At 50.9% G+C, this 22,179-nt stretch overlaps 1 protein-coding gene across 1 annotated transcript in view; it reads right to left on the reverse strand.

The window, feature by feature from the left end:
• Window positions 1-22,179, reverse strand: part of HGSNAT (heparan-alpha-glucosaminide N-acetyltransferase) — a 580,634-nt gene that overhangs the window by 185,202 nt on the left and 373,253 nt on the right. Inside the window, exon 12 of the mRNA XM_086937464.1 lies at window positions 14,769-14,890. Within this exon, the coding sequence (XP_086793590.1) occupies window positions 14,769-14,890 (122 nt within the window). The remainder of the gene's footprint in view (window positions 1-14,768; window positions 14,891-22,179) is intronic.

A 22,179-nucleotide genomic window follows, 5' to 3' on the forward strand; every position in this document is an offset into this window, starting at 1 on the left:
AGCTATTCTGGTCCGATCTTTCCATCCTTTGACAGCAGAAGGAGGCTCAGCAAACATTGTTTCGAGTCCAGCTCTTTCCAAGAGCCTACCAGCTCTTGTCTTTTAAATACTCTTACATTCCAGTATTCTACTATCATCCTAAAGAATTTTACCAGATGAAAAAGCTACCTACTACTGAGCAGCTGCCCTCTATTCTTCTGCGTTAGGTTGAGCTATGCCATATGTATTCCCCAGTGTGTTGTAGGTTACTGTGATATGACTATTCTGTGAGGCCTTATGCAACTTATCCTTGACCATGCTAACATCCCAATTTTCACAGGCGTGTTGCACCAGGAGAGCGCATGGGAAACTGAGACAATCGGGGGCCAAACAGCTTTTCTTCAGCCTCTTCCAGAGCAGCCACAGCTTACTCCTGCTAATGTAGACACTCACCACGTGGAGAATGGGCCCTGGATCAGGATCCACACTAAACGTGGCAATCCTGTATCTTCGAGGCCCTTCTCTTCGCCAACATTATTCTTTTATTTACTTTTTTTCAGACAAATGTGTGAGCAATAAATTAATTTTCTCAATATGTTCAACTGAGACTTTAATCTGTGTTGCTTTGTGTAGTTGCTGAAAGTTTTTTTCCCAAATTTCTTTATTAGTTTTTCTTCCGAATCAGCAAACAGTGTACAAAAACAGCCATACATCTCGTCCACCTCAGCCGAGGTGGTGAGCGCTTTAACAGTGATACATGTCATCTGGTAGGCCTAAGGTCATGTCTGTAGAGGATTCTCTGCTCTCACGGTTCTCTTCATTTTTTTTTATGAACATCATTATAACTCAACTGTAGTTAAACTCCCCCTCCCCTTACCCTTCCCTCCCTCCAGAAACGCCCCCTGTCAATACCTCCCTCCTCCCCATGCCGGGTGTGGATAACTGAGGTCTATGCATCTTATCGGTTATGCTGGGTCTCCTTGTGTCTCTCCCCTGTGACCTGGAGCCGTCCCCCCTATGAAAGGCATCAGCTCTGAGCTTTCTTGTGTGGATTGTGAGGTCTGTCCCGCTATCTCCTGAATCATCACCCCCCATGCCAGTAGCACCACGGGTTACTCTTTTGGTGTTACGCATGTACCCTTCTTCCGCCAGTAGCGGCCCCTGCTGGGTTAACCAATGGATCGTGATACGCCTCTTGGTTATAACGAGGCCCTGAACCAGAAACCTCCTACTTGTCTTGCGTCTAGGATCTTGCAGATTCAAGCCAAGAGACAGGCGTGCGGGTCCAGTGCAATTCTTCACCCTGTTATCCTGGTCAGGTCCTCTAGGACCGCTGTCCAGTACGTCTGGATCGTTGGGCATGTCCACACCATGTATGGAAAATTTGCCTGCGCGCTACAACATCTAGGGCAGTGGGGATCCCTGGAACCGTTGATGGCCTGAAGCCGTCTAGGTGAGAGGTAGGTCATATGTAATATATTATAGTGGATTTGTTTGAAGCGATTGGATACCAACACCTTCCGCACACTTTTGTGTATCTTTTCCCAGTCTCGTGGTGTGATCTCTTGTGGATACACCCGCTGCCAATTGTCCTCTATTTTTAAGGGGGCATTCTTTTTATCTTCTCTCAACGCCCTGTAGAGGTGAGTAACAAACTTCCGCCCCCGCCATGGTGATCATAGTAACCAGGGTGTCGGTGTGCCCTGGAGCGTCTGGAAACGAAGGCCACAGGTGCCGCGCCATTGCTGCTATTTCAGCGTATTGCAGAAACTGCCCCGATCCCAGCTCAAAGTTGGTCACCGCCTCCTGATAAGTGATACATTTATTGTCCGGGTAGAGGTCAGACAGCATCAGGCAGCCTCCATCTTTCCATTTGTCCGTTGACATAATCTGGTCTATGTGAGCAAAGGGCGGCATTAGTCAAAAGTCCGCCTCCGGGGCAAACGGCTGGTCCTGGATAAGTCTTCGTACCACTCGGTTCCATATTGCCGCTACTAGTAGCACCAATGGTGGACTATGGTCTCGGTAAACCCCCCCCCCCCCGCCCGCCAGAGAAGCGCTCCTAACTGCTGGTTCCCATATGTGCCTTCCAGCAGCGACCTCTCCCAGGAGGGATCCGTATCCAACCAGGCTATGGCATGCTGCAGTTGCGATGCAAAGTAATATAATTCTAAATCTGGGATCTCTAGACCCCCCTTGCCCCACCTGCGCTTCATGATCTCTAGACTAACTCGGCATCGTTTCCCATTCCATAATATTAGGACAAGGAGTGCATCCAGCTACCTGAATACCCTGTACGGGAGTTCAAAAAAGGAACCTTGCATTGTATAGAGACATCGAGGCAGGACCACCATCTTTATCAAGGCGATCTTTCCCATTAGGGAGAGTTTAAGTGTGTTCCAAAAGGCAATACTACCTCGAAGGCCCCGGATTATCCTCCCCATGTTGTGCTGGTAAAAAATTGCCTCAGTCCTACCGAGCCATATCCCCAGATATTGGAGTGTGTCCCCTGCCCATGGAAGTTCCATCACTGGGTGCTGGTCTCCCCTCCATTCACTTTCCGGTCCAATTGCGTAAAGCTGGGATTTTGTTTTGTTAATGGAAAGCCCAGAGGCGGCAGCAAACTGCGTCAGTGCAGCGATCAAGGTCGGTAAGGATTGGGTCGGCCGATTCAGGTATATTAACGCGTCGTCTGCGTAGAGTGACACAACATGCTCCGAACCCCCCACCTTTATGCCCTGTCCCTCAAGTACCAAACGGAGGTGGCAAGCCAATGGCTCCATTGCCAGGGCGAACAACAAGGGGGAGAGCGAGCATCCTTGCCGCGTCCCCCTAGTTATGGATATTATGTCTGATACACATCGTCCTGTGCGAACCCTCGCCATCGGACGGGCGTAGAGCAATTTTATCCAATTTACGAACCCCACACCCAATCCCATTTTCAAAATTACCTGCCATAGATAGTCCCCCCTGATCGAGTTGAACGCTTGTTCTATATAGAGAAACACTAAGGTGCTCTGATGGCCCTGTCCCTCCAGGGATTGCATAACCTGGGCGAGGCGGTAGATATTTTGCAGCGTATTTCTGCCTTGTATAAACCCGTACTGGTCATCGTGGACCAGCCACCGTACTTGGTATTTATCACCTGGCCACGGTCATTTTTCAGAGCCAGGATCGGGTGGGAATGAGTTTCTGCCCGAATCAGGCGTGATAGTAGCCGCCCAGCCTTATCTCCTTCTGTATACCAGCGGCATCTGCTCGCATTTTTGTTGAATTTGCCAAGTGAGTCCCAGATATCCCCTATTTGTCGTTGCATTTCCTCCCATTCAGCCGAGCCCTCCTTGTTCATGGGATGCTCCTTCTCCAGTGCCGACAAGCGCTCCTCATGTTGCATAGGTCGCGCTTCAGCACTTTCTTAACACGCACTTCTGTGGACATATATACCCACCCGTATCACCACCTTCATCGTGTCCCATTCGACTGCCCTGGTGCTGGCCGAGCCCCAGTTCGTCTGGAAATAGGCCTCCGGCCCGTTTAATATGGCGTCCTTATCAGGTCCCCAAAGGCTTCGGTTTTGAGCCTCCACAGTGGTATCTTAGACCTCGTCGGCCCAGAGAGTACGTTATTAGGAGCGGGGAGTGATCAGACAAGTAGAGGGCCAGATATTGCGTTTCCACTATCTGATGCGCCGCCGTCTGTTGATTAAAGAAGTAGTATTGTCTGCTATAGATATTGGCAGCCGGCGTGTGACATGAGTAGCCATAGTTTTGAAGCATCTGGCCCATTGCCTCTTCTGAGTTTGGGTTTGGCATCCAATTTTGGGCGATGTCTATCTAGTTCCCCATCAAGGACGCAATTAAAATCTCCTGCAACAATCAATTCCGTGTCTGGATCCAGATCCAACTGCCCTAAGACTCAACTTAAAAAAAAACCATCATCACTATTCGGGCATAGACATTTACCAAGCATATAATGCGCCATCCAACGTCCCCTCCACCATCACACACCTTCCTTCAGGATCCTGTTTAGTGTGTAGAACCTGAAAGGGAACCCCGGTGCAACCCAAACCAGTGTCCCCCTGGCAAACCCGGAGTAGGAAGTAGCGAAAAACTGCCCCCTCCACCTGCATTGGACATATTTAAGACAGTCTCCCCATAGGTGCGTCTCCTGAAGCAGGGCTATACTTATCCCATAGCGTCTAAGATTGGTTGCCACCCGGATCACCTTGACCCTATTATTGAGCCACCGTACATTCCAGGTTATTAGTTTATATCTCTGTGTATCACCTGGCATGTGTCTGCAGCTGTGGATGTCGCAGCACCCGGTTGTCGTGTGGGGGACCCCCAATAGTATTGACGCGCTCTCCTCTGACCTCTGATAGTGCAATAAAGACCAGACCCGTCAGCAACCCCGACAAAACCAAATCGTAAACCCCCAACCTCCCCCACCCACAAAAAGTAGTACTTGATTCTCACAACCCAATCCTGGTCTGGGGACTCAGAACCCCGCCCCAAAGCTCCACCCACCCTCTGATTCACTCCCTCAACTTGAATTAACAATTATAAATGAACAAATGAACTTATTTCCCAACTTGGGAACACCCCCCCCCCCTCTAAACTCTGAAGTAGTTGCTGACAGTTGTTACTGTTTGTTAGGGAATTTTGTTGTTTAATGCTCATTTTATAAGAAAAAGGTCTACATGCAGTTTTATCCTAGTGATTTGACCTGGAGAAAGACTGGCTCCCTAATGCACAAGTTACTACTTGTGTAACGATATATCTGTAAGAGACATTAGTTAGTGATAGATTCCTTACCTTAGAATATCCCCAGGCGTCAGACTGGATCCGGAAATTTTTGCGTAGCAATACCCCTGCGCGCTGGTAGGCGTCGTCTGCGGCTCCGCGTCCGTCGTCGGCGTCGTGAGCGCCGGGATGACGTCATCGGAGTATGTAGACGGCGCCCATGCGCGCTGACGTCAGTTCTGATAACACAGCTTTTCCGCGCCAGATACGCAGAGCCATGATAGAACTAACACTGGTGCCATTGAAACTAGGGCCCTGAAAGGGGATGACCTTAACCCTAAATATCGGTTCGCAGAACGGGGAGGATGGGAGGGCGGTAAGGAATCTATCACTAACTAATGTCTCTTACAGATATATCGTTACACAAGTAGTAACTTGTGCATCTGAAAGAGACACGTTAGTGATAGATTCCTTACCTTAGAATAGATACCCCAGCAATACCAACCCCGGTGGTGGGTCTGCGAACCAATATCACACCAGAAAGTCCTGGAGGACGGAACGGCCAAAGAAGCCATCCCTCCGGACTTGACTGTCCAGGCAGTAGTGTCTTGCGAACGTGTGCAGCGAGGCCCACGTGGCTGCCTGACAGATGTCCTGCAGGGGGACACCGCGGCCTAGGGCAGTTGTCGTTGCCGTGGCCCGAGTGGAGTGAGCCCGCAATCCAGCCGGGGGCTCCTTCCTCGCCATGGAGTAGCATGCTTGGATGCACAAGATGATCCACCTGGAGATGGTCCTCTTGTGTACAGCCTTTCCCTTCTTCGCGCCCACGTAACCAACGAAGAGTTGGTCATCCACCCGGAATTGGCGAGTGCGGTCCAGGTAGTAGGAGAGCGCACGTTTTGGATCCAGACGGTGGAGCCTCTCCTCCTCTTTCGAGGGATGCGGAGGCGGAAAGAAGGTGGGCAAGGTGATGGACTGCCCGATGTGGAAGGCCGTGACAACCTTGGGCAGAAAGGAAGGTCGTGTACGCAACACCACCTTATCAGGATGAACAGACAGGAAAGGCGGAGAAGAAGAAAGAGCCTGGAGCTCACTCACCCTCCTGGCAGAGGTGATGGCAACCAGGAAGGCCGTCTTCAGCGTAAGGAGACGAAGAGGACAGTTATGAAGTGGCTCAAAGGGAGCACACATCAGATAGGTGAGAACAAGGTTCAAGTCCCACTGGGGCATCACGAAGGGAACAGGAGGGAACATGTGTGTGATGCCCTTCAGAAATCTACTCACTATAGGGGACTTGAACAAAGAAGGCTGATCTGGTAGCCTCAAGAAGGCTGAAAGAGCAGAGAGGTACCCTTTAAGAGTGCCCAGAGCAGAGCCCTGCTGGGCAAGGGAAAGAAGAAAGAGCAGCACTTCCGAAAGGGGTGCAGAGAGGGGATCCACAGCCTTTGCTGCGCACCATGCCACAAATCTATTCCACCGGCAGGCGTATACCGACTTAGTGGAGGGACGCCTGGCTGCCAGAATGATGTCACAGACTTCGGGAGGCAAGTCAAATGGCCTCAACTGCCGCCGCTCAATCTCCAAGCTTGTAGGTGGAGACTGGACAGGTTCGGGTGCAGGACCGTCCCCTGCTGCTGCGACAGAAGGTCCTCCCGAAGAGGCAGACGAATCGGGGGATCGACTGACATGCTGAGTAGCTCGGGATACCAGTATCTTCGAGCCCAGTCCGGAGCCACAAGGATAACTTGGGCCCGGTCGCGCTTGATCTTCTTCAGCACTCTGGGCAGAAGTGGTATAGGCGGAAAGGCGTACAACAGGCCGCAGCTCCACTCGCGACGAAAAGCGTCTCCGAGCGAGTGCCGCCTTGGAAACTCCAACGCGCAGAACTGCTGACATTGCGCGTTCTCTTCTGTGGCGAATAGATCTAACCAAGGCTCTCCCCACTGTCGAAAGAGACCTTGCGCCACGTCCGAGTTCAGACGCCATTCGTGATCCATCATGCACCGGCGGCTGAGTTCGTCCGCCCTGGCATTCAGAGAACCTGCCAGGTGTTGAACCACCAGAGTCACGCCCTGATGTTCCAGCCACTGCCAGAGGCGCAGAGCCTCCTGGCAAAGGGTCCACGACCCCACACCGCCCTGTTTGTTGCAGTACCACATGGCGGTGGTGTTGTCGGTGAACACTTGCACCACGCTCCCCCTGACAGAGGGGAGGAATGCCTTCAGTGCACGACGAATCGCCCGCAGCTCCAGAAGGTTGATGTGGAGCCGGGACTCCGCCGGAGACCAGAGGCCTCTGATCTCCGCCTCTCCCATGTGGCCTCCCCAGCCCTGGAGGGACGCGTCCGTCACAACTACGTGCTCCGGCTGGGGTAGAGAGAGGGGTCTGCCACTGACCCAGTCGCGGTCCGTGAGCCACCACTGCAGTTGTTTCGCAGTGCCCTCCGAGATCAGGACATGATCGGACAGGTTGCCCTGACGCTGGGCCCACTGAAACTTCAGGTCCCACTGCAGAGCCCGCATCCGCCACCTGGCGTGACGCACCAGAAGGATGCAGGAGGCCATCAGTCCCAGAAGCCGCAGCGTCAACCTGACCGAGACCCGGGATAACGGCCCGAAGATAGGAATCAGAGCCTGAATATCCCGAACCCGCTGCTCGGGTGGGTAAACCCGAAACTGCGCCGAGTCGAGAACCGCTCCGATGAAAAGGAGCTTCTGAGAGGGACACAGGTGTGACTTCGGCACATTGATGGAGAACCCCAGCAAGTGCAGGAGGTCGGCCGTAGTCTGGAGGTGGCTGACGACTGTCTGGGGCGAGCCCGCCTTCAACAACCAGTCGTCGAGGTAGGGGAAGACTGACACCCCTTGCCTGCGCAGATGGGCTGCGACCACCGCCATCACCTTCGTGAACACCCGTGGGGCGCTGGTAAGGCCGAAGGGGAGCACGGTAAACTGAAAGTGCTCGTGGCCTACCGTGAACCGCAGGTAACGCCGGTGGGCCGGCAGGACGGGGATGTGGAAATAGGCGTCCTGCAAGTCCAACGCTACCATCCAGTCTCCTGGGTCCAGGGCAGCCAGGACCTGAGCCAAAGTGAGCATCTTGAACTTCTCCGTACGGAGGAAGCCGTTGACGTTCCGCAGATCCAAGATAGGGCGTAGGCCCCCTTTGCCCTTCTTGGGTACCAGAAAGTAGTGGGAGTAACAGCCACGTCCTACTTCTGGCCCAGGAACGCGCTCGATGGCCCTCTTGGCCAAGAGGGCCGAAACTTCCTCTTGCAGAAGTCGCAAGTGATCCCCCGACACACGGTGGCATTGAGGTGGCATGGATGGAGGGGAAGACTCGAAGGGGAGGGAGAAACCCCTTCGGACAATTTGCAGCACCCACCTGTCCGAAGTGACTGTATGCCAGTGGGAGAGGTGATGGCGAACCCTGCCTCCCACAGGCGTCACATGGCCGCCACCGCGTTGCTGAACATTCTGCGGCGCGTGGCTGACGGTCCGTGGTGGGGCGCCCCTTCCGTGGCCACGAAAGGAGCGAAAGGCACCCGATTGCTGGCGTGGGGCCGCAAGGCCCAAGGACTTGGCCGTGGCCCTGGAGTCCTTAAAACGTTCCAGCGCATGGTCTGCCTAGTCGCCGAAGAGGCGACGGCCATCAAACGGCATGTCCAGGAGAGTGGCCTGGACATCGGCCGAGAAATTGGCGGACCTCAACCAGGCGTGGCGTCGAACCGCCACCGTCGTTGCCATCGCCCTGCCCAGTGAGTCCGTGGTATCCAGCCCACACCGGATGGAAAAGCGTGCCGCATCTCGGCCGTCCGCAAGGGTTTGGCTGAGTTTAGCCCTGACCTCCTCAGAGCATTGTGGCAGCACCTCCGCAACCGTGTCCCACAGAGTGTGGGTGTAGCGGCCCAAGAGACAATTGGTGTTCACTGACCGGAGCCCCAGGCTCACAGACGAGAAGACCTTCTTCCCGAACTGCTCAAATCTCTTGGATTCCCTGTCGGGCGGGGCCGACGGGAATGCGGACTGGGAGTTGGAGGCCTGGATGACCAGGCTCTCTGGGGTGGGGTGGGTGGACAAAAAGCAAGGGTCGCCCGGTGCCGGGCGGTAGCGTCTGGCCACGTTCCTATCCACAGGGGGACCTGTGGCGGGCTTGGACCAAGGGCCCAGCAGAACGTCACACAAGGCCTCATTGAACGGCAGAAGGGGCTCCGCGGAGCCGGACTGCTGTTTGAGTACCTCAGTGAGGAGATTAGTCCTCACGGCCGCGACGGGGAGCTCAAGGTGTAGGGCCTTAGCTGCCTTCGTCAACACTACACTGTAAGCAGAACCCGCCTCCGAAGCCACAGTCGGGGGCGACGTAAATCCAGTGTCTGGCGATGTGTCAATACCACTGGCCTCCCCAAGCTCATATGTCCAGTCCTGATGAGACTGGCAATCACGTGCCAGAGGGTCCTCGGACCCCTCCCACTGCTCCTCGTCACCCAGCTCCTGGAGACCAGGATTAACGGCCAGGGCCTCCTCGTGGAGATAGAATTCTCCGACGGCCGACGGAATCGGCGCCCAGCGGCGCCCCTCCGACGCCTGAGGCGGACCGTAGGAAGCATTGGGGTCGGCAACCACTACGGCTGCCGGGGACGACACCTGAAGGGACGTCGCCGGTGAGGTCGCAGGGTCGACCGGCGAGGTCCCGGATCCGGAGCCGGATCCAGCGAGGTCGCGCGGCGCCGGGACCGAAGTCGCCAGCGGCGCCGGGGCCGAAGCACCCGACGTCGTCGGGGCCGAAGCGCCCGACCCGGAAGGACCTCCAGACGGAGCCGATCGGCCCGAAGGCGCCACGGGAACCGACTGAGGAGGGAGGGCCCTCATGGCCATGAGGTACCTCTCGACCTCCTCCTGCGACGCGCCGTGCCCAGGGACCCGAAGGTGTGGGGCAGGCGGCGACGCTTGCGACTCCCGCGGAGCCGCGTGGGCGGTGTCGCCCGAATCCCCGGTCGCATCGTGCGAGCGACGGGGCGGGTCGGAGGACCGATGGTGTCGCTCCGACCTCTCATGCCTCTTACCTGAGGACTTGGAACCAGACGATCGGTGACCACTCCCGGAACGTCGATGACTCCAACCTCGCGACCTGTCCCTCGACCTCCCGTGGGACCGGGACCGGGACCTGGAGCGGCGCGGGGCCGACTGCCTCAGCTCGAGACGCTTGCGGGACCGCTCCCGCCTAGCCTTCGACGTCAGGGCCCGGCAGTCGTCACAGGTTCGATCGTCGTGGTCGAGGCCTAAGCACTTCAGGCACCGGCGATGGGGGTCCGTGACCGACATGAGTCGGCCGCACTTCGAGCAAGGCTTGAACCCGGGCATCCCTGGCACCGATAGTCGAGAAACGACTAAGTAGAGGATCAAAAAGATCAAAAAAGTTTTCAGTCAAAAAGTGACTGGGGGTAGAGCTTCTTCCGGATCTGCGCTAGCTGGCGCGGAAAAAAGAAGAACTGACGTCAGCGCGCATGGGCGCCGTCTATATACTCCGATGACGTCATCCCGGCGCTCACGACGCCGACGACGGACGCGGAGCCGCAGACGACGCCTACCAGCGCGCAGGGGTATTGCTACGCAAAAATTTCCGGATCCAGTCTGACGCCTGGGGATATTCTAAGGTAAGGAATCTATCACTAACGTGTCTCTTTCAGATTTGGACCTTTGGGACGATGGTGATGGCAATTTCTAGCTCCCTAACTGCAACATCAGACCGTACTGCTGTAATGGCAATAGTAACTGGCTTGAATATTGAATATGCTTCCTTCTACTAAGCAACTGATATCTGGCACCCATTAGCGTGCCCAATCACAACTCCTGTGGGCTTGCCTCTTCTCAGCAGCCAGGTAGCAGCAGCAGTAGACCAATAAGGAGGCCGAGCAGCTGCTGCCAAGAGTAGGCTCTACTGTTCCCATTGCACACACGCTTTGTGAATACCTGAAGCCAAGGACAGACCAGCACCTCTGGGTCCCATCCAGTAGCCTGTGAGCTCAAGCCTTGCGTCTTTTCTTTGGTCTTCCATGAGGTCTGTATGTGTTGTCATAGATAGCAGTGCTCAGTGCCAGGCGCCCTCAGTCTGCATTGACACCTGTCCATCTTTGGGTTTAAAGCACTCCTGGTACCATTTTCCCATAAAGGCAGCTGGATGATTGGGTGCAGGAACTCTTTTGTACTTCAGCTTTAGCTAGGCCTGTTGAAGTATCCATGCTTATTCAACACATTTCTTGTTCAGAATGCTTCATGTTCTACTAAATGTTGGTCTGGGGTCTCCTTACTTGTTTTCACATCAGGATTTTTCAGGGGATCAGAGGCTTTCGCTGACGCCTCTGGGGACTGCACCCAGTTAACCATATTGCTTGGCCAAGCGAAAGTGATAAAGGCATTACAATATTCTCATCTTGTGGAGATGGTATGCTAATTGATTCGCAACTGTGGTTTGGATCTTGATATTCTTGGCATAGTTAAGAAATTTAAAGTTGGAAAAGTTAATTATGTCTGCTTATTTAATATCTTCTTATTGGAAGAAATGAAGCAGTCAGGTTAATTTGGATCAGGAGTCTCCAACCTTTTTTACGTCTAATAGATGAAAATAGTCCGGAGCTATTAATGACTTTTATAAACTGATACAGTAGGGATCACATCAGAGACAATCATAATAGTGGCCACACCTTGTGGGAGCATCCCAGATGTAGGTCACATTATTGAGTGATGCCAAAATATCATATTTAGAACATGGACTACTACAATATCATGAAGACACATATATAGATAGGTATATTCCTATTATTCTAAACTCCACATCTACTGTCTTTGACGATATAAGTATCTTCAAGATGAATAGCTGAAGAGCTAAAAACAGAAATAAAACTATACTTACCTCCACATAATTACCGTCATAATATTGTGGTAGTCTATATTCTGGGTACAATATTTTGGCTGGACGATATTTAAAATCCAATATTGTAGTGAACACCAACCACCTTACGCAGAAGACGGGGTTACTAACAGCAGTGTCAGAAAAAAAGACTCCAAGGGACTAATTACATAACAATCACAGAAGTAAGTGCCCACAGGCCCAAAGAAAATACTATAAGCTATAAATCTCTACAACTCAGTATGAATGATCATTCAAAGAGCAGTTTAAATATATTTTGGATGTTCAATCATTTTTTTTCAAAACATCAGCATATCAGTTTCTCAAAATACATGATTTTATTTCAAATATGGATTGACCATTTTGAGTTAACACAATGACAAAATACAAATTATTTTCTTGCCAAGTGACTTCAATATGGCTTGAGCAGCCCCCCTGAATTAAGTACTGAGCCAGGCTGAACTTCAGGGAGCTACTTCCAGGCTACTGGCAAGCTACCAGTAGCTCATGAGCTAACCGTTTGACACCCCTGATTTAGATTATGCATGAATGAAATGAACATGCCTATTGGAGTTGATGGCTGGCAAAAGTCTTACTTAGATAGTTAGCCAAGGAACTGAATAAATCCATTGTGGGAGCACAGGTTTGATAAACAGGCGAGGAGGCTGTAGGTAGGTGCGAACAGGTAGTGGTTTATGTTCAATAGGCTTAAATTCAGGGGAAACAAATGTTCTTGCGTCACAATATTCTTCCTCTGGTGTTTCTTCCCCTTGTATCAGTGTTGTTAAGGGCGATGGTCCAGGCTCCTCGTCGTCGGAGTCCAAGGGGTTTCCCTGGAGGCTCGAAAAAGAAGGGGCCGTCAGAACACTAGTTCCTAAGTGACTTTAAGGATTAAACCGTCACCACACCAGATAGTGTTTTATATGAGGTATCTTAGGGCTAGTGGATTCGGGAAAGGGTTATTGTGTCGAGGGGACTGACCAGAGGTCTGACCAGTGTGAGGAAAATCACCAGAATGCCACAAACTTAAGTGAAAGGCAATACCTCCTGTAAGGACGACCAACAAAGTATTTGGAGGCAGTAATCATTCAAGTACAGTGAGTCACGGGCAAGATAGGGGTTATCTATAAAGCCCCACCTCCAACGCGGTAATGTGCTCAAGTCAATCTTTTATGTGCAAGTTCACCTCCCCGTGCCCCTCCCTTTACCACCTCCCCTCTTCCTCCCGAGTTCCACCCTCCAATTCCCGTTACCCCTCACTCACAGACCCTGCCGTAACTCTCCAGAGTTACGGCCGCTCTCCAGCATCCTCCAGGGGACTCCACCAGTCCTCACACCATGGCTCGCCCGGTTCCTCGTCCGCGACCTCTTCTCCCCTTGGCTCCTTCACGCTGGTCCGGTCACAGGGATTCTTCTCGTCCGCTTCTCCTCCTGGCGTCTTCTCCTCCGTCTCCGCTCCCAACGAGTGCCCCCCTCTTCTTTACGGTCCCTCTCTTTCATTGGTTCTCCATAGTCACTTCCGGGGTCGATCCCAACCCCTTCCGGGTCCTGGCTGCCAGCTCTCTGTAGAGACACGGAAAGAAGGCATGGATGTCTACGCTCTGGACCGGGATTCCTTCTGTCGTACCGACTCCCTCGCACATCAGGCTGATCTCGGGGAGACTCCGCCCATGGGGATACATCGGTGAGTCCCTCCTCACATCCATGTTTTTAAAAAAATATCTAAATGGCTTTATGATATTGGATCATAACAGAAAAACTCGTCCTTGCAAAGCAAAAACATTTAGAATTTCTGTGGTGAATGCAGATAAATGAATATATAAGTGAGTGCATGGTTTAAGAGGACACTTAGAGCATGGATTGATGGGTGGCTGGATGAATGAACGAGACATGAATGGATGACATGATCAAATGGTCAGTGGATGAAGTGTGAAAGTGATTGTGGGGAAGCAGCATAGGAGAAGGGGCAGTTAAAGGAGTGGGAAAGTGAATAGGGCAATCTAGGAGTGAGTGCATGGGTGGCTGCGGTACTGCACTGTCACTTGTTAGCTGGATTAGCAGAGAAGCATAGGACTGGACAGAGAAGGAACTCAGTCTGGATGCAATTTCAAACAGGCAGTACCTTCTCTACTCCAAGTAGGAACAAAAAAGGGCGCTCATTTCCAAATCCCCTACCAGATGACCCCATCAACAGCAGTAAGAATATTACATTGTGGTGGGAGCCATATTCCTTGGTGTGATGGAAAGCACAGGAACACACCATGTTGTGGTTCATAAAAACTCCTGTCTTCCACAGAAGCTTAAGAGAACTAGAGCTCCTGTGTCTGTTGCTGAACATAGAATGGTGTACCGCCTTCGGTGGCAAAGGTATGCCCAAGTGTAGCTCTCTTGCTCACTGTTCCACTGAAACCAAAGCCATACCGGACATATAAGCCCTAATCAGTGAGAAACCGGACTTGGGTTGCTTGTGCTTCAGTTCAGGGGGGACTTGGCATGGCAGTTCAGGCTGGACTATTCCTACTGGAGCAGGGTCAAGACCGATTTGCAAATGGCTGGGTGCACACTGGGGTGGCATGGTGAGCAGAAGATCAATAGGTTGGGATGCTACCCTGAGCAATTGCCAGTTGTTAGACAAATTGCAAGCATTCCTTCCATAACCTTTAGTGCACCTTTACTCTGCCCTTTTTTCTTCTTGACCCATGTAATGTATTTCCCATTGGTGTGAAACAATACAAATGCCATTATATTCACAACAGAACAAACTGCATATCTTATTAAGCTGCTAAAGTACTTTTGGGGATAAAGATCATTTATGGTTCCAGAAACCATCAGGGCATTCTGTCTTTCTCTGCATGTGTTTTACAGTAGACGATGCAGCATAATGTGGCTGAATTAAGACAAAGGTCAAAAGAGCTCACCTCTCCTCAAATCACAAGAATTTAAGCTACTTTTGATACAGATAAAGAATAGAAAAATATTGTTTTGCTTCTCACTTAGCCATTTAGTGTTTTCATATAAAAGTCAAGACAAGTTGTGATACAGGAAGGAATACTTTAGCATGCATATAATGACGTTCTCTAAACATTCTACATTCTACCTAATGAAACACGACTGTTAAAAAAGATATTATTTATGTCTTACTGTGGACAGCCAGGAACTGGTAATAGGAATGTCAGGCATATCCAAATGACTTCCAGCACAACCATCAAAATCCACTGAGGCCAGTAAGGTAATAAATCTTGAAACAGAACTTTTATTGACTCCTGAAATAAAAAAATCCAATTGTTACCAAATTAATTAATTCTACATCACAAACAGCCTTCTGCACAATCTACTTTGGCTTGGTAATGGTTACTGAAATGTACCCTATTCTTTGTGTAGAGAGAGCAACGTTTAATGCCCCTTTTATCTTTCTAGGATATCGAGAAATATTATCCCAGGATAACTGGAAAGCATAACTTAAACCTTATTGCTTTTCATCCCATCTGCGAAACCTACCAAGTATCAGAAAAAAATTACCTGGCAGCAGAGCCTTCATCTTCCTGGCTACAATCATCTGTAATAATGTTTGAATGACAGCTGACCTTTGAGAAAGCACTAAAACGTTTGTTGCTGGAAACCAGTAGTGTTGACTTGACTGTTTCAGAGAGATAGATAAGGAGGTATTGACGCCAGGACCATCATTCCGTGCCTCTACAATATGACTGTAGCATGAACAAGTCACATGGGTGTGGCATCAGGGTTTGAACTTTGAAGCCCTGTGTGCAGGGATGCAGACCTAGAGCTAGGGTTCCCCATTTCTGGTTACTGTGCCCTTGGCGGAATCCCCACTCCAAAAAGTGGGGTTACATTACGGAGAAGTGTGGCTCAGGGGTTAGAGGCGGCAGACCCGGAAGCTGAGATCGGCATTGGACCAGGGTTCAATTCCCCGTCTCGGCGGGTCTTGGGCTAAAAATTCCACGGACTCGATAATTCTCGCTCCGGTGCCTTCTCGACTCACGGGTTCACACTCTGCGACTCTGGGCAATAGCTTGCTTAATCTCCACAACGGCCCCTCGCGGCGGGATGCCTGGCTTTCACCTTGTGGATACCCTGCCGGGATATCTCACAGGGGAATACCAGGACGGGTTCCCTAAGCAAGCGCCGGGAAACCCACTGCGGGTAGCTGTGCGCTATATAAGCTCAAATACATACATACATTTGTACTTGGAACAGGAGAGTGAAGAACCACCAGAGGGTTGGTGCACTTCTAGAGTTAGAGTTGCCCATTTCTGGTTACTGTGCCCTTGGCGGAAACCCGCTCTAAGAAGTGGGGTTATAGTTGTACTTGGAATAGGAGAGTGGATAACATCCAGAGGGTTGGTGCACTCATAGAGTTGGGGTTGTCCATTTCTGGCTACTGTACCCATGGCAGAACCCCCACTCTAGGAAGTGGGGTTAGAGTTACACATGGAACAGTATTGTGGAGATTCACCAAAGGATTGGAATTAACCCAAAACCACAAGTGGTGAAGGACTGGATAATAGGGTGGTCACATCTCCATGGAGGTGGAAAATTAAGTGATCTCAGGATCGCCATTGTCAAAGGCAGGACTCTTGCTAGAGAGACCAAGGACAAATGAGGGATGGCAGGAACACCCTTACAATAAAGTGGAACCCATGGGTTCTGTAGGTGAAGTGTCTTCTCTGGCTGCTGAGTGTAAATGGCAACAAATGCAGGTATGCCAATCTGTCTGGCTAAACTCAATGCGCAGTACTAGATCTGCCTCAGATTGCAGTGGGCGGTTAAAGACTTAGGACTTTGGTTCCCAAACTGTGCACCATGGCTCCCTGGGGAGACGCCAAATCTAGCCAGGGGAGCCACACACCAAGCACTTTAATGCATTTAATGTTGAAGGGTTTGTTGAATTCAGTTAAACTAATTAGACTTAAACGCATAATGTCGATGATTTGTAAGTGACAAGTCTAAAGCTGGAAACATAGTGCTTAAATGATGGCAGGTCAAGGGAGATGACATACACATTTCACTGGATCCCACATTCCAACTCTCCCAAAGTAAGGTCATGGTCAGAAATTTGTATAGCGCACTACTCACCCAGAGGGTCTCAAGGCGCTTGAGGGAGGGGGGGTGCTTTACTAGTAAGTACTAGTAAACTACTAAGTAAGTGGAAGAAGCCGATTTATCTTGTTAGACTCATGATTATAATACCTTTATCAGTTTCATCCCAATTACTTTCAGGGAGAAAAGTGCCACTACGCCTGAGGCTGGTCTTATATCCCCCCCACCCTCCAAAATAAAGTAATAGTAGCGAGCCACGGCCAATGGGTCAAGGGAGCCGAGAGTCGCAAAAGTTTGGGAATCATTGACTTAGGATGACAACTGGGTTGTAACCTTCCAACAGGCCCCACAGAACTCTGGGAGTTGACACCGAGAGTCAATGTTTTCACGAGGCAGTTAGAGTGCATATAGCCATATGCCAATACTGAAGCGCACAAAAGCCAAAATCTAATCAAATCTACTGAATAAATTCCTAAACTAACAGCTTGCATCCAGATGATGGAGAAGCCAGTTTTTGAGGAATTGATCGACCTAATAACCACAGAGGCGGAGACATCCACTGGAGTCTTTTGCATGATGACAGGCCCATCTTACTAGCTTATGAAGGAAAATCTACTGTAATATTCTGACTACTTCTAAGTGGGGATAAAAAAATTAAATTAAGTTGTTGGGGCCCCACTTGGCTGCAGAGTTGGGGTTTGTAGCAAAGAGGTGAATTCGCTGCCTGAATGCATTAACAAAGTTAAATAAGTAATGACACAAATTGAATCCATGGACGTTCCACACATTGAAAAGAGTCTGGAGGCAGTCAAAGCTCAATCCCACTATTCTATGTAAATATGCAAGACCTAGAAAATGCTCTAAGAAGGACAATTTACACATTAGCAATCTAAGAGAGGATACTGAATGGGATGATATAGAACACTTACAACAAGGGGTGGTGAGGGACAGAGTCTCTGAATTAAGCAGAAAGCTCTCACCCAGTCAAGAGATCAGGACTAGATCCAACACCGTGTTTTAGCTCACTGCACCATCCCAGTTTCAGAACCTGGCTGTATGCAAATTAGTCTGTTCCTGTCCCAGTGCATGATGGGAACAGGGCAAACCAAACTACAAAAGCCAATTCTTACACTGGGAAGGAAACAAGCTCCCGGGGACCGGTTTCTGGCATTACAGCCGTCTTCGGCCCGGTTTGCTTGAATCCTGATGGTGCAATGAGCAAGGGTCTCACATCTGAGAATACCCTTCCACGCGTAGGGTGGACAAAAATATTTACAACAAGGGGTGGTGAGGGACAGAGTCTCTGAATTAAGCAGAAAGCTCTCACCCAGTCAAGAGATCAGGGCTAGATCCAACACCGTTTTTTAGCTCACTGCACCATCCCAGTTTCAGAACCTGGCTGTATGCAAATTAGTCTGTTCCTGTCCCAGTGCATGATGGGAACAGGGCAAACCAAACTACAAAAGCCAATTCTTACACTGGGAAGGAAACAAGCTCCCGGGGACCGGTTTCTGGCATTACAGCCGTCTTCGGCCCGGTTTGCTTGAATCCTGATGGTGCAATGAGCAAGGGTCTCACATCTGAGAATACCCTTCCACGCTTAGGGTGGACAAAAATATTTACAACAAGGGGTGGTGAGGGACAGAGTCTCTGAATTAAGCAGAAAGCTCTCACCCAGTCAAGAGATCAGGGCTAGATCCAACACCGTTTTTTAGCTCACTGCACCATCCCAGTTTCAGAACCTGGCTGTATGCAAATTAGTCTGTTCCTGTCCCAGTGCATGATGGGAACAGGGCAAACCAAACTACAGAAGCCAATTCTTACACTGGGAAGGAAACAAGCTCCCGGGGACCGGTTTCTGGCATTACAGCCGTCTTCGGCCCGGTTTGCTTGAATCCTGATGGTGCAATGAGCAAGGGTCTCACATCTGAGAATACCCTTCCACGCTTAGGGTGGACAAAAATATTTACAACAAGGGGTGGTGAGGGACAGAGTCTCTGAATTAAGCCGAAAGCTCTCACCCAGTCAAGAGATCAGGGCTAGATCCAACACCGTTTTTTAGCTCACTGCACCATCCCAGTTTCAGAACCTGGCTGTATGCAAATTAGTCTGTTCCTGTCCCCGGTAGCTTGTCTCCTTTCTGGTGAAGAATTGGCTTGGTAGTTTAGTGTGCCCTGTTCCCATGATGCACTGGGCCAGGGACAGACTGATTTGCATATAGCCAGGTTCTGAGCTGGGATGGGGCAGTGAGATAAATAACGGTGATGGATCAAGCCCTGATCTTTGGACTGGGTAAGAGTGGTCTGCTCAATTCAGACACTCTGTTCATCACCACCCCCTTTTCTGAATCGATTCTGGCCACTATAGGTGTGGCAGGGTATACTCAGACATGAGTCCCTTTCTCACTGCTCCATCAGGATTCAAGCAAGCCGGGCCGAAGACGGCTGAAATGCCAGAAACCGGTCCCCGGTAGCTTGTCTCCTTTCTGGTGACGAATTGGCTTGGTAGTTTAGTCTGCCCTGTTCCCATGATGCACTGGGCCAGGGACAGACTGATTTGCATATAGCCAGGTTCTGAGCTGGGATGGGGCAGTGAGATAAATAACGGTGATGGATCAAGCCCTGATCTTTGGACTGGGTAAGAGTGGTCTGCTCAATTCAGACACTCTGTTCATCACCACCCCCTTTTCTGAATCGATTTTGGCCACTATAGGTGTGGCAGGGTATACTCAGACATGAGTCCCTTTCTCACTGCTCCATCAGGATTCAAGCAAGCCGGGCCGAAGACGGCTGAAATGCCAGAAACCGGTCCCCGGTAGCTTGTCTCCTTTCTGGTGAAGAATTGGCTTGGTAGTTTAGTCTGCCCTGTTCCCATGATGCACTGGGCCAGGGACAGACTGATTTGCATATAGCCAGGTTCTGAGCTGGGATGGGGCAGTGAGATAAATAACGGTGATGGATCAAGCCCTGATCTTTGGACTGGGTAAGAGTGGTCTGCTCAATTCAGACACTCTGTTCATCACCACCCCCTTTTCTGAATGATATAGAACACAGCATTAAAACTTGTGGCGGAGCCAGCATTGCACCGAGATGGGAGCTTTGGATGCAGCTTTTTCTCTGCCAGTGTGGGTTCTCTCAGTGAAATGTCTTGCTAAGCAAATTGGTAGTCGCCTTGGTGAACGTCGACTTGGAGTCATGGGCCCATGCCACGGCCCAAAATCTAGAGCTGACAAACCCCCTCATTATGGTCAATCAATCAATCAATTAATCAATCAATCAGAGATTTGTAAAGCACGCTACTTACCCATGAGGGTCTCAAGGTGCTGGGGGAGGGAGGGTGGTCGTGCAGCTCCAAATCAGCTGAGGAGCCAGGTCTTGAGGCTCTTCCTGAAGATGTGCAGAGTGAGGGAGCATCCCTATGTTGAGCAGGAGCTTGTTCCAGGTCTTTGCCGCAATGTAGGTGACGGCTCTTCCACCCACTCTGGCTCTGTGGAAGTGCTTGGTTTCGGTGAGGTCGGTGGAGCGGAGGGCTCTCTTGGGTACATGGAAGGAGACTCTTTTGTTGAGGTATTGGGGTCTGGTGTTGTGGAGGGATTTGTAGGCCTGAGTGAGTAGCTTGAAGGTTACAATCTTCTCGACGGGGACCCAGTGGAGGTCTCAAAGGTGTGGGTGATGTGTTCATGTCATGGGATGCAGAGGACTAGTCTGGCAGCAGTGTTCTGGATGGTCTGGAGTTTGCGGAGCAAGGATTTGTTGATTCTGACCTAGAGGGCATTTCCGTAGTCCAGTCTGTTTGTTATGAGTGCGTGGGTGACGGTCTTTCTGGATTCGCAGGGGATCCACTTGAAGGTCTTGAGAAGGATACCGAGGGTGTTGAAGCACGTGGAGGATATGGCGTTGATCTGTCGGGTCATGGTGAGGGAGGAGTTGAGAATGATGCCGAGGTTCCGGGCGTGGTCTGTGGGAGTGGGGGAGTTGCCAATTGCGGTGGGCCACCAGGTGTTGTCCCAAGCTTAGGGGGTAGGTTTGAGGACGAGGACTTCTGTCTTCTCCGAGTTGAGCTTCAAACAGCTGTTGCTCATCCAGGATGAGACGTCTTTCATTCCTTCCTGGAAGCTGAGTCTGGTGGTGTCAGGTTCCTTCATGAGGGAGAGGATGATCTGGGTGTCGTTGCGTAGGATACGCTTTAGCGCCGGGACGCTCTCTGGAGCAGCTGAGCGCTCTACAAAACAAATAGTAACATAACATAACATAACATACTATGATGATAACGATGGCGGCGAGGGGGGCCATGTAGATGTTGAAGAGGATGGAGCTGAGTGAGCGATGATCCTTGGGGTACTCCCCTGTTGATCTCTGTGGGTTCAGAGAGGAAAGGAAGGAGTTTGATTCTTTGGGTTAGGCCAGTGAGGAAGGAGTGGAACCAATCGAGGGCGGTTCCCTGTATGCCGGCGTTGTGGAGTTTGGCGGTGAGAGTGCAGTGGGAGACGGTGTCGAAGGCTGCAAAGAGGTCTAGTAGGATGAGGGCCGCGGTGTGCCCTAGTCGAGGAGAGTGTGCATGTCGTCTGTAGCTGTGAGGAGGGAGGTCTCGGTGCTGTGATTGCTGCGGAATCTGGATTGGAAAGAGTTGAGGATGGAGTTGTCTTAAATGAAGTTCGTTAGCTGGATGTTGACGATCTTCTCAGTGACTTTAGCTGCGAAGGGGAGGAGAGAGATGGATCTCTAGTTTTTGAGGTCCGTCGGGTCTGCAGAGGGCTTCTTGAGGAGGAGCTTGACTTCTGAGTATTTCCAGTTATCGTGGAATGTACCAGATTCGAAGGTAGCGCTGATGGTACGTCGTAGCTCGGGTGCTATGGCGGCTCTGTGGAAGGCGTGAGGCGGGCAGGGGTCCGTGGGAGCTCCTGAGTGAATGCTATTCATAGTTGTGGCAGTGTCTTCGGTGGTGACCAGGCTCCACGGGGAGGTGGTAGGCTGACTGGTGTTGCTGGTTTCGGTGTCTGGTGTCTGTTCGTTAAAGTTGTTGTAGAGGGACTTGATTTTGAGATGGAAGTAGGAGCTGAGTTTGTTGCAGAGGTCCTGGGACGGTGTGACGTCCGCGGCTTCGCCTGGGGGTTTGGTGGAATCCCTGAATGATGCTGAAGAGTTCCTTCGAGTTGCTAGAGTTGGTGAGGATTTTGTTCTAGATGAAGGTTCTTTTGGTGGATCTGATGTGTTAATATTCTGTCATGGCGTTTGTGTAGGTGGTCCGATCTTCCGGGGTTTTGCTGTTTCTCTAGGATTTCTCGAGACGCCTGCAGGTGCATTCTCGGAGGTCAGTGGTGAACCAGGTGGCTTTCATGGGGCGCTGTCTGTCGGAATTGCGTAGGGGGGGCGAGCTTGTCTGAGCAGTTGGTGATCCATCTGTGTAGTTCATTGGCTGCAGAGTTGATGTTGATTGTGGTGGGATGGCGATCGTGGTTCAGGGTGGAGTTGAAGTGCTCCAGTTCCTTCACGGA

This window comes from Lissotriton vulgaris, chromosome 9, assembly GCF_964263255.1.
Source record: "Lissotriton vulgaris chromosome 9, aLisVul1.2, whole genome shotgun sequence".
Taxonomy (NCBI): Eukaryota; Metazoa; Chordata; class Amphibia; order Caudata; family Salamandridae; genus Lissotriton; species Lissotriton vulgaris.